The sequence below is a fragment of the Hylobates moloch genome, unplaced genomic scaffold (genome assembly GCF_009828535.3).
Source record: "Hylobates moloch isolate HMO894 unplaced genomic scaffold, HMol_V3 SCAFFOLD_5, whole genome shotgun sequence".
NCBI classification, from domain to species: domain Eukaryota; kingdom Metazoa; phylum Chordata; class Mammalia; order Primates; family Hylobatidae; genus Hylobates; species Hylobates moloch.
The window spans coordinates 32,724,901-32,736,798 of NW_026652280.1; the positions used below are offsets into that span (position 1 = coordinate 32,724,901).

Consider the following 11,898-nt stretch of genomic DNA (forward strand, 5'->3'; position numbering starts at 1 on the left):
TGCAATTCTCTGATCCAGCATATAATCCGGAATACTAATATTTGCTATATAGCAGCATTCTAGCAATTCACTTTTGTGCTGTGATATTATGGATAAAGTTACAAACGTTTAAAATATAAATGATCACTTGCATAATGTATACACGTATGTGTGTGTGTTTACCAACCCTATGAAGAGGCAGTAACAAGTTTTAAAAGCTTTAAATCTTTTTATTAACATGTAGCATCACATTTTTACATCCATCATTTCACCATCCATAGCCATTTACATTTTTTCATGGAATCTGTTACTCATATCTATTTTTTGCATAGGCTTTAGAATCATTTTGTTTCTGAATGTGGTCCTTGTGAGGATTCTGATAACAAAAACCTACCAGTATGTAATTTGATAATCCTAACTAATGACTACTTTAAGCCATTCTATGTAAAGTTGAATTTGTATTAATGGTTGCAACATTCAGGTAATGGGAATTAACCAACACTAAATAGTTTAGCTTTTCATATGTTTGCTGAGATTTTATATGTTGATTTACTAATTTGTACCCCCATTGGATTTTCACATTTCACATATTTTGGCAGTCAACCTTTTGGTGTTGCCTAAGTAAAGAGTAGCTATTTACTCATTTAAAGTTTCATGTTACTGACAGGACACGTACAGTTATTAGGTGTTACTGTAGTGACAGACAGGTGTGTAGGGACATTCACTTGACTCCTTTATAGATGTAAGTCAAAGGATCAGGGAAGGAAAGGGAGCTCTGTTATTGTTGTTACGTGTAAGTCTATTTCAAGTTGAAGGGTCAATCAGGATCAAAACAAAAGAAAATCTCCAGTGTGAAATAGCAAAGGAAGAGAAGGGGGAGTGGGAGAAAGACATTCATTGGCTTTTTCTTGTACCAGAAAGTCTTTTAGTTTATTTCAGTGGCAGAGAAAAAAAAACACGATAGGTTAAATGTACTTTTTTTTGAGACGGGGTCTTGCTTTGTTGTCTAGGCTAGAGTGCAGTGGAGCATTCATGGCTCACTGCAGCCTCTACCTCCTGGACTCAAGCAGTCTCAGCCTCAGCCTCCCAAGTAGCTAGGACCTTAGGCATACTTCAGCACGTGTGGCTTTTTTTTTTTTTTTTTAATTTTTTGTAGATACAAGGTCTCCCTATGTTCCGTAGTCTGGTCTCAAACTTCCAGCTCAAGCAATCCTCCTGCCTTGGCCTCCCAAAGACCTGAGATAACAGGTGTGAACCACCTTGCCTGGCTCTAAATGTACTTTTAAGTAGAAACTTTTTAAATTAAATGAAACTTTATATATATTTGGTCTTCAAAGCCTGCCTGTTAACATTTTTAAAACAATAAGATATTAATACTTTGAGATAGCCAGAATAATCAGAGCCACTTCTTTAGTCCCCTCCCCAGCACTCACATATACCCCAGTCTCTGTCTCTCCTCTTTATCCACTGTGTCCTTCCTCCAGTTTCTTATATAAACTCTTGTGTGTGAGAGGTGGTCTCATGTTATTTGAAAAACTTTTGATGATGTCCTGTTCTCCTTTGATCCCTGTGGAGGACCACTGTTTTCAAACCTCCAAAAAAGATGAGCTTTAGATACAAAATAACTTATTTTATCTCCTCCCAACTTCTCTTTTTCCTCCAGAGTCTGCCTTTTCTAACATTGCTCAAATACTGCTTGTGGTTTTAGGTCTTCGAGTAGCACTGGAGGCCAAGAAATCTCCAGATTCTAACCTACAGACATGTGGTTGATTTTTGGAAGATAACTTCCTTCTGTCTTTATCTACCTCGGGAAAGTGTATTTCAAATACCAGGCTTATGTTATTGCCTCAAACATATGTCATAAGCTTCCTAAATGGATCAGTTTTTGATCAAAGATTTCTGAACTCTGACCTATGTTATTTATTCACTTTTCTGAGACTAACATAGTTGCCAACTCAACAATGTATGTATTCTCAAGATGACTGTTTTCCACATTTGTTGTGATATCCATATTTAAGTGGTTTGACATTTAAATCGAGGTTATGAAATAGTTTGTCAGAGTACAAAGAATATCATGCAATTTGTCATCATTTCTTATTACTGATATTTAATAATCAGCAATAACAGGAAAGGGAAAGGATGCCCAGAGGTTATCCCAGTCTAGCTTTGTGACCATGGTTCCCACCATCAACCATAAGACCAGTAACGATGCTCAGTTTCCTACATACATTCAAGGATGTCTTTCTTGTGAAGTTGTAGTTATTTACCCTGGGCTAAGAGAAAATGCAGGTTAAATAGGAAGAATGCAAAAAAATCTCTAAGCTTGAACTTTTTCAAAAGTATGTTTAATTATACTGCTTCTTGAAATTATAAAGTAATTCTATAGTGTATATACAGTTTTATATAATACCAGTTGTGAAGTATTTATTACATATGTTTAATTTGTATTTTTGGTAGCATGAACAGCTAATTTTAAAATCATAAACTCTCTTGGGATTTCACCTACCCGGTAGGTGCTATCATGGTAGCCAGCATTTTTATTTCTGGATATTATATTTTAAATCCTGAACACTCATCCTTGTTTCTGCTTGTGGCCTATTGCCATCAAGTTGGTCGGCCTTAAGATTGGGTAATTTTGCTCAGATGATTCCCAGAAAAGATTGCAAATAATTAATACAATTCAAGTTAGACTTGAAGAAATTTGGGTTGTGCTACAGTGAGTAGCTTCACTTCTCAAGGTTCCCTGATTTAAATCAAACCTTAGGGATCTTCTATGTTAGTTTTAAATTTCTTTATAGATAAAATCACTGCTACCCATATACATATTACATATACATTAATAAAAGTGATGTCTATTTCTATTTGTGGATGAAAGTGTTATATCTCACTCCAGCACTGTACATTGTGTTTGAATATCAACTTGCTCTTATGTCGCAGCTGCTGTTGAGAACCAAGATATGTTCATGTTAAAATGAAGACTGTTATGGGAGAGGAGAGTAGAGTGGAGTGCTGTGTAGTGAGTAGCTGCCGTATAGTTGTGCTGAAACTGGTGAACGAACGACTGAGAATGCCCAGTGGTGCAGCTCTTCTCTCCTGTGAACTAACAGCGAGATTGTTTGTAATTTCCCATGCTATTTAAAACAGGGTTCTCATGTATCAGCCATCTTCTGTAAGGGTGCCCAGTGTGACTTCGGTTGATCCTGCTGCTATTCCGCCTTCATTAACAGACTACTCAGTACCATTCCACCATACGCCAATATCAAGCATGTCATCAGATTTGCCAGGTATGTGGAGTGTTTTTGTTTTTTTTTTTTATGAAAGTTTTTTTTTTTTAATCTTAATCTGTGAAGCCAATATAGTTTTGAAATTTTCAATAGAAGTGCTAAGGAAATTTGAAGGCTTCAGATAAAGGTCTTATCTGTTTTTATACATCACATCCAGTTGTTATTTTAACTACAGAGCAATCTGTAGATTCCTGGTGATAAGAAATATAGTAGAATAGTAAACATCAGAGATTTTATTCTCCCTTTTGGAGAATTTGTACTTAGAAACGTTTTCTTGGTTTCTTTATTATAGAACCTCACAGGTGAAGGGAAAATATTTTCTCATACTCTTCTTGGTAGCTCATCAGAACTTGAGAATATACTGATGTTGTTTGGGGCTGATTTTTCCTACAAGCTGTGGGTTTTATTCTCCTTACAAAGATAGGGTCTACCATTTGTTTCCCTAGAGTGGGGCTTAATACTTGGGATATCTTTTATATGTACAGTAGTTTCCGCTTATCCATGGGGGATAAGTTCCAGGACCCCCAGTAAATCCTGAAACCACAGATATTACAGAACCCTATATACTGTTCTTTTCTATACAGATATACTCATGATAAAGTTGAATTTTTAAATAAGGCATAGTAAGAGATGAACAGCAATAACTAATAATAAAACAGAACAATTATAACAATATGCTGGCATCACTACTCTTGCACTTTGGTGCCATTATTAAGTTAAAATAAGGGTTACTTGAACAGAAGCACTGTGTACTGAGATAGTTAATCTGATAACTTAAATGGCTACTGAGTGACAAAGCTGGGAGCCACTGGACAAAGGAATGGTTCATGTCCTGGGTGGGATGGAGCATGATGGAGCCAGTACAGCATGAGATTTCATCAGACTATTCAGAATAGTGTGTAATTTAAAATCTATGAATTATTTCTGGAATTTTCCATGTGGTATTTTCTGACTGCAGTTGACCACAGGTAACTGCAATCATAGAAGGCAAAACCTTGGATAAGGGGGAATCTACTGTAAAATATTAAGGTTGCTAGAATTACCTTAGTATCAAGACTTCTGCAACCAAGGCCATATTACAAAATTTAAACTTCCCTCCTTTACTCTTCTTCCCTCTCTCCATAGCTATTGCTTTTGCAGACATTTCTGTCAATTATATTTGAGCAAATTAGAACCAGTACATTCATGACTTCCCTTCTCTCTGAAGGCCCTTTTAGTGGAATACAATTCTCTCCTTATGTTACTAGTTTTCTTCTCTAGATTTATGAAGTTAATTTTGACCTATGATTTATTATTTTTCTCCCCTTAGTGAGGTCTTTATTTTAAGCACAATGCTTATCCTGTTGATGAAAATTTATGTTATTGAAACAATCGATAATTGGCTCAGTATAATTTTGCTACTTGAAATTTGTTTAGATTATGTGAATAAAATTTAGTGGAAAAGAATAGACATTTTATAGTATCCATTAAAAAAATGGCTTTTAAAATTATTTTTTGCTTCTTAGATATCGTTACTCCATATGTAATTTGGGAGTTGGTATTTTAAGAAGTTCTTTGTAGACCCAGCTAACACAAATTGTAAAGTATTTGTAAAGTATATACAAAGTCTGATGCTAAGGTACAGGTGAGGATTCATGTCGGTGACAAAGATGGAAATTCAGAGATTCTTAATTCCCAGCTGCCTTTTATGGCTGTAACATTGGCTAGTTGGAAGAGTGTCTGCATGTCATCTCAGTATGTGTTATAAGCAAGCATTCTGAAAGGATTTGTTTCCTAAAGACCTTGAATTAAAAATTAATCCTGAAAAAAGATAATGAGCATTTCTGTTCATTAAAGTGATCCTACCGTTTAGCAGTAGCATAGACACAATTTACAAATCACTTGCCCTGATAGTTTTTCAGTTCTGTGAACCTGGATTAATTTTTAATTGGGGGAAATTTACATTATTTCAAAATTTGGGCATAAAGTGAGACTATTTCTTTTTAGAAATGTGCAAACTTGAGAAAAATGCAGTAAAATATGTCTGAACTGGGCATTTGGTAAAAATGCGTTTCAAGCTGATATTGAGCAAACAAGACTAATATCCAAGGCTGATATTTAGCCAATATTAACAATTATGGTGATATACTGGTTGTTATTATTGAAAAGCTTTCTTACCAGTTGATAACTGAATAGAATAGGATCTATTGTGCTTTAGAAGAATTGCTAGTTTATCATCATGTATGAATTATGTAGCAGTTACTTTATCTAAATAGTTTAGTTTTACTTTGATTTTATTATTAATGTGCTCTTTTGTGATTAGTAATTTGGTTTTATTTTTATGCATAATTTTTATGTAGTTAGTCATACTGTGAAGAGTTTTGGTATTGATAAACTTAATAATTTATAATAAAATATTAAATAGAACACCAAGAATGGAGAGATAACAAAGTTTTAATACATTTCTTAACATTCCTTTTAAACATCATAAACATGAATCTTCTGAATCTGCAGGAGAACAAAGAAGAAATGATATTAATAATGAACTGAAGCTTGGAACATCTTCTGATATTGTGCAACAGTGAATACAAAATAAAACAAATAATTTGTATTTATGGAGTGGAAAACAGCTTGATTATTTCAAGGAAAAATATGACTGCCTTATTATTGCTAGTGCCATATTGTCAGGTGTGAATGGTGCTCAAAAGTTGTATCATTAAAATTTGAAAGTGCTAAACATTTACATATTTAATCATGTAGCAGTTATGTTTTGTTAAAGTTTATGACTCAAATAAGGAAAATATGTTGTCATCAATGAGAAAAAATCTGAGTCAATTTCACAGTGAAGCACTTAAAATTTTTAAATTAAAATTTTATCAGTGTTAATAAAATAATGTTAACACTACCTGCTTTTTAGTTAAAAGTAATTGAGCATTTTCAACCATGAAATACTTAGGAGGGCATAAAAATATATCAGTATGACACGCTGCAATTGAAACTTATGGTGAAATAAGAAACAGCATTTTGCTAAACTTATGAAACAAGGCAGTAAAATTTTAATCACTACTGATGAAACTTGATTTCGTATAAGAGTTTTAACATTCTGCTTAAAATGTAAAATGCAAGAAGACTTTGATGGTTTCGTTTTTTGTTAGAAAGAATAGCATCTAAAATACCATATCAAACTTTACTGTTAGTACTTGAGAAAAAAATGGTTTCAGTGAGAGAAATATTTACATTTAAACAGGTTTTATATAGACAGCACCCTTGTAATGCTTGGTAAACAATCTAGAATTCCAACCAAAATTTTAGAAAAATTTCTAGGTATTTTATTATGGTGTTGTATAAGTCATCACATTCAGTTTTCCATGGATGAGGTATCAATATGCAGATAAGTAAATCTCTTAATTGTTTTCTAAATAAACTTTATATTTACCACACACATGAAATCATCAAAGAGAATTACAGTACATCTGAAGAACTGGAATTGAAATAACGAAAATAGGATCCTCAGTGGGTATTCTCTGGTGATAGAGCTTCAATTTTTAATTTCAATTAAAATAAATACACAGTCTTGATATAATTTTCAAACTGTTTTATATCAAGCTTGCATATTTATTTTAATTGAAATTATGAAATTGAAATAGTTGAACATTTAGAAAATGAGCATTTTTTAGTGGCTTGGCTTCAGTACACAATATTCCAACACCATTGTCAATACTTAGCGTTATAAAAAGGTTTCAGTTACTAACATGAACTGAGAGATACAACAAATATTAAAGGTGATTGAACATATGAAACTGAAAAACTATAAAAAGGTAGAAGCTATTGTAAAAATGAAGAAAACTGAAAAACTGAAAAGATAGAAGCTACTGTAAAAAGAAAACGGTTATACCATTTGAAGCAGAACAAAACGTTCCAATAAACTTTTTTTACTTAATAATAGAAATATTGAAAATGCAAAACTCTGAAGGTATTACAAGGGCTAGACAAATTTTGATTGACAAATTTGGCAGAAGCAGAGAGAGGATTTACTGAATAGTATTAATATGAAGACAAAGTCTGCTTATTGAGATATCTCACCTATTGTCATTTTAATAGAGAAGTCATTGGAAAAGTTTGTTGTAATTCTCTTTGGTTTAGTATTGGCTCAAACCACCATATCATATAGCTAGTGACAGACATATGAAATGAAAAATTACAGCAAGCTGGGTGTGGTGGCTTATGTCTATAATCCCAGCACTTTAGGAGGCTGAGGCGGGAGGATTGCTTGAGCTCTGGAGTTCAAAACCAACCTAGGCAACATAGCGAGACCCTCTCTCTACAAAAAAAAATAATAATTAGTAGCTCCTGCTTCTTGCGAGGCTGAGGCCAGGAGGTAAAGGCTGCAGTGACCTATGATTGTGCCTCTGCACTCCAGCCTGGGCAACAGAGCAGACTCAGTGTCTCCCAAAAAAAGGAAAAAAAAAATCTATAGCAACAATTTTCAAAAGGCTTTAGAAATCGTTGGAATGATTTCTTTCAAATGATTGGTGCTATAGCTTGTATCACTTGATAAGCATTTTTGTAATACCCTTATTTGGAGATTATGAGAGAATAAATATATTTAAATTTTTTGAGTTATAAATTAATACTGGTTAGTAAATATTTTAAATGTCCCCACTGATATTCTCTATTTTGCATAAAAGCATAATGTCAGACTTTCTCTGTGTGGTGGTTATATTTGGGGTGTCTCTGAATGCCAACATAAAAATTCACAGAATTGAATAGAAATTGGCCTGTCTTAATGACCTGTGGTTTCTTTTTTAATGTTTTGAAATAATTAAAGGGAGTTTAGTCACACAGGGAGGTCTAGGTGAACTGATGTTGAAGTTTATTACTAGACTTTTAAAACCTAAAAATTTCATTTATTGTTATTACTTGAATACGTCAAAAGTATATTACCAGACAACCTTTTACACATTCCTCTTTCTAAAATCGAATTGGACAATTACAGTTCTCTGGTTCAGAAAATTATATTAGCTCAGAACCCAGTAACCCTTGATAACCCTGTTAGCGCAGCAATTCCCGAGTGTGTGCTTTGTGCAGAGCGTTGGACTATGTACTGCTCTTGATGTGGGGACAGCGGGGACAGAGAGCTATCATTGAAATAGACATCTGTTTAAGAAGCGATACTTAGATGAACCTCTGTATTTCTGAAAAATAAATGTGAAATATCTTAAGAGCTTAAGTATGTTTTTTTTTTTTAGATGGTTCAAATCCAGATCATTAGCTCATCATTTTTATTGCTTCTCATTCTGTTAAGCGGCAAAGGGGGAAACATTTGTTTTGACTAGTCCTTCACTGGAAATTTTTGGACTTCTGCCTTTGAGTCTCTGGGAGCTAGTTTTTCCAGTTGTTTTATCAGAGAATATATTCATCTTTGGGTTTTAAACACTTCAAGTATCACTGATCATGGTATAGAACTTCCCTGTGACAGAGTGGTAAGCACTTACCACAAATGTTTTGTGATTTGTGATAAATAAAGATGATTTAGGGAAATAATTCTGGTCTCCCAAAATAAGAGACAACTATTAACAAAGCATTTTTGTTTTAGGTTTGGATTTTCTTTCCCTTATTCCAGTTGATCCCCAGGTATGTATCCTGAATTTAAGCAACTAATTTGTATTTGATTGTTGGTTATGTCATACTAACTAAAAATGACCAGTTGCATAAAATCAGGACAGTCAACTCTGAATTACTTACATTGATGGAAAGGAAGTACTGTGCAAATATTTCACAATTTTATTTGAAGGAATAAAGTTGTTTTCAGTTTATGATTTTTGTCTTTAATATCTGAATTTTAAATTCTGTTTTATTTAGCTTAATCAGTTGGCATCTCTTACAAGCATTTGAATGAGTAGAATGAATAGAAGCAGTGCTGGGTGGCTAGAAGTTAAAATTTTACAAATATAGTTTTATTTTTTAGCTAAAACGTTCTGTACATAGAAAATCAGTAGCTAAACCTGATTAGACAGACTTGACTCATTAATTTGATTCTTCATTGTTTTTAAAGACTTTCAGATTTGGACTTTGGGGAGGCCCCAGTTTAAAATTGCTATATGTCAATCATCCCCGTTTTCTCTGTCAAAGATGAGAAAGCCTAATAGCCCGGTGTCCCAACATGAAGACCTTGCAGTGAGCATGGATTGCACAGACAGGCTTATGGCAGAGGCAGAGCAGAGGAGGAGAAGGCATGAGAAAAGTGAAGGGAGAAAATGACATAGAACAAAAGACTTTGAGAGGAGTTGAGTATAGGGAGGGATGGAGGAAGAACCACGGGTCACTGCTTCATGGGCTGCTCAGTCAGCTAAGCACAGGTCCTGTATCAGCCTCCTGTTTCAGTACTCTGTATCTGATTACATGAACAGCACCAGAAATTTGGGCCCAAGGTAATGTGCAGACTGAGGAATTTCTTGTCATTTGGAGTTGACCTCATTATAGCAGTATATATAACAAAGGTACCTAGTGAAAGTATCCATGTATTTTTCTAGGAAATGGATTCTTCAGATATAAGGATTACTAATTGTTATGTGACCAGTTCTTTTAAAAAAAATTATCTTGGAACCTAGAGGTTTTTATTTCATAGCTCTGTTTTGTATATTTAGTAGTGGTCTAACTTATTTGGTCAGTCAGTAGTAGAAGGGTGATGTGGGGCCTTCAGTTTGCCATAGAATCCTTAGGTTTTACTACTTGACCTCCATTATCCCTTAATTCTTGTCATTGTAGCTACAATGAGGGATGCTGGGTTAGAACTTAAGTGGCTGCAATCTGAATACTACTAAGAATTCAATGCACAGAGCCTGTTGATGGCAGGACTGTAGCATCTAGCACAACTTTAATAAATGAGTATCTTTTTCCTATAAGGCAATCAAAAACTGACTGAGAGGCAGCAGGAATAAAATGTAAGTTTCTGGGCTTTGGTCTAGATTTACCCCCCAATTTTAGTGGAAAGTTAGAAATTGATTTGATTTTAGAAAAGAGTTTTAATACCGGACAATTCAACTATCTTTAGAGCTCCTTGGAAGCTCTTTAAGAACTGTTCTTCTCCCTGTAACTAATGTCCCTTGACTCTGTGTGTGGCATTCATTTTATTGATGAACCAAAACAGTTGTCTATCCAAAGCATTAAATAACTTGTTCTTTTGAAGGGCAGTCTGAATTTTACTTGTTGCTGTCCCTCTGACTGGCAACTTAAACCTGGGACTGTTGTTCCTGTTTTATTCACCGGCCTTGGAAATCATGTAGTCTAAACAACTTGACTTTTAAATTCCTGTTCCGTAATCCAGTGTCTCTAATGATAAGCTGCATAATCTTTAGAATGGGGAATATGAATCAGATATCCTTACTGATCTTTCATACAGTTGAACTAATGACAAACTTAAAACATCTCTTGCAGGATATCACTAGACCTCTTGTTTTGCTAAAGTCAGTGCAGTCGTTTCTCACATAAAATATTCTACACTGATATAATGCTTTTGGCTCGCCTCTCTTCACTCCTCTGTTAATATTAGAGTAGTACACTCAGGTTTGTACTTGTTTGGCATCAGTAACCAGGATTGTAAGGGGACTTGTGAAATATGAGCACTAGGAAAGGGGTGTTAAGCAGGCATCACGAGAAGATTAGGTTAGATCTTCTTTAACATTTACTGTAAAACTTTGTGATTACCTGAGATAATTTTCTGTCCTGAGGATCCTGTGATAGCTAACTACCGTGTACTCTGTGTTTTAGAATGAATGTTGTCATTCTGATGACACAAGTATTTTATGTTTATGTACAAAGGAGTCCAATGCTATCATTCAGCTGGTCAGCCTTAACATTCATAAAGGATCTGTTTGATAGTTCACACCGGGAAAGGCTAACAAATATTTTTAAAAATGTTATTAAGCAAAAATGCCAGTGTAAGCTCAACAATTCTTTCAAAATTGACACCCAACTAAATACAGTTAGGGAGCAAATTCTTTTTGAGATGAGGGCCAATATTTAGTATTGTACTTTACCTTTTGTACGTGGTCAGCAAACAAGTTCCACAAGTTTAGAGAGAATCAAGAATATATGCTGCATTCTCTAAATAATGTTAAATAGCTAAATTCATGCCACCTTCCACCCAAAGATGTGAAGTTTTGAGCAATTTTTAAATCCCACTGGGATTTAAGTATGTGACTATTGTTTGTGCATATCTAATAATTTCTAGTCTCTTTATTTAAAATCAAGTAGCCTCTTCCTCATTGGCATCATTGTTTGTTTCAAGCAGTACTGTCCTCCTATGTTTTTGGATAGTCTTACCTCACCCTTAACAGCAAGCAGTACGTCTGTCACCACCACCAGCTCCCATGAAAGCAGTACTCATGTTAGTTCATCCAGCAGCAGGAGTGAGACAGGGGTCATAACCAGCAGTGGAAGTAACATTCCTGACATCATCTCATTGGACTAAAGGAGGACTCACTTGATTCTGGGAATCATTCATCAGAACTGCTTTTTCTTGGATCTCTAGTCTGTGGAAACTTTTTTTTTTAAAATAATTTGGTATTTATTGAAAGTCAAGTGGATTCTTTTGCTTTCTGAGAGGTGAACACAGAAGACTGCAACAAGAACCAAATGACATGCAAGGATTTTT

General features: G+C 34.5%; 1 protein-coding gene across 8 annotated transcripts in view; it reads left to right on the forward strand.

The window, feature by feature from the left end:
• PIAS2 (protein inhibitor of activated STAT 2) overlaps window positions 1-11,892 on the forward strand; it is a 109,378-nt gene extending 97,486 nt beyond the window's left edge. For 4 of the 8 annotated variants that reach the window (XM_032152383.2, XM_032152381.2, XM_032152384.2 and 1 more), the window contains 3 exons: window positions 3,124-3,263; window positions 8,839-8,876; window positions 11,533-11,892. In XM_032152383.2, the coding sequence (XP_032008274.1) occupies window positions 3,124-3,263; window positions 8,839-8,876; window positions 11,533-11,715 (361 nt within the window). In that variant the 3' untranslated portion in view covers window positions 11,716-11,892. Of the gene's footprint in view, window positions 1-3,123; window positions 3,264-5,756; window positions 5,854-8,838; window positions 8,877-10,148; window positions 10,187-11,532 lie in introns of those variants that run through there. The other 4 variants (XM_032152386.2, XM_032152385.2, XM_058438384.1 and 1 more) reach the window with 3 other exon arrangements.
• Window positions 11,893-11,898: the final 6 nt, after the last annotated feature.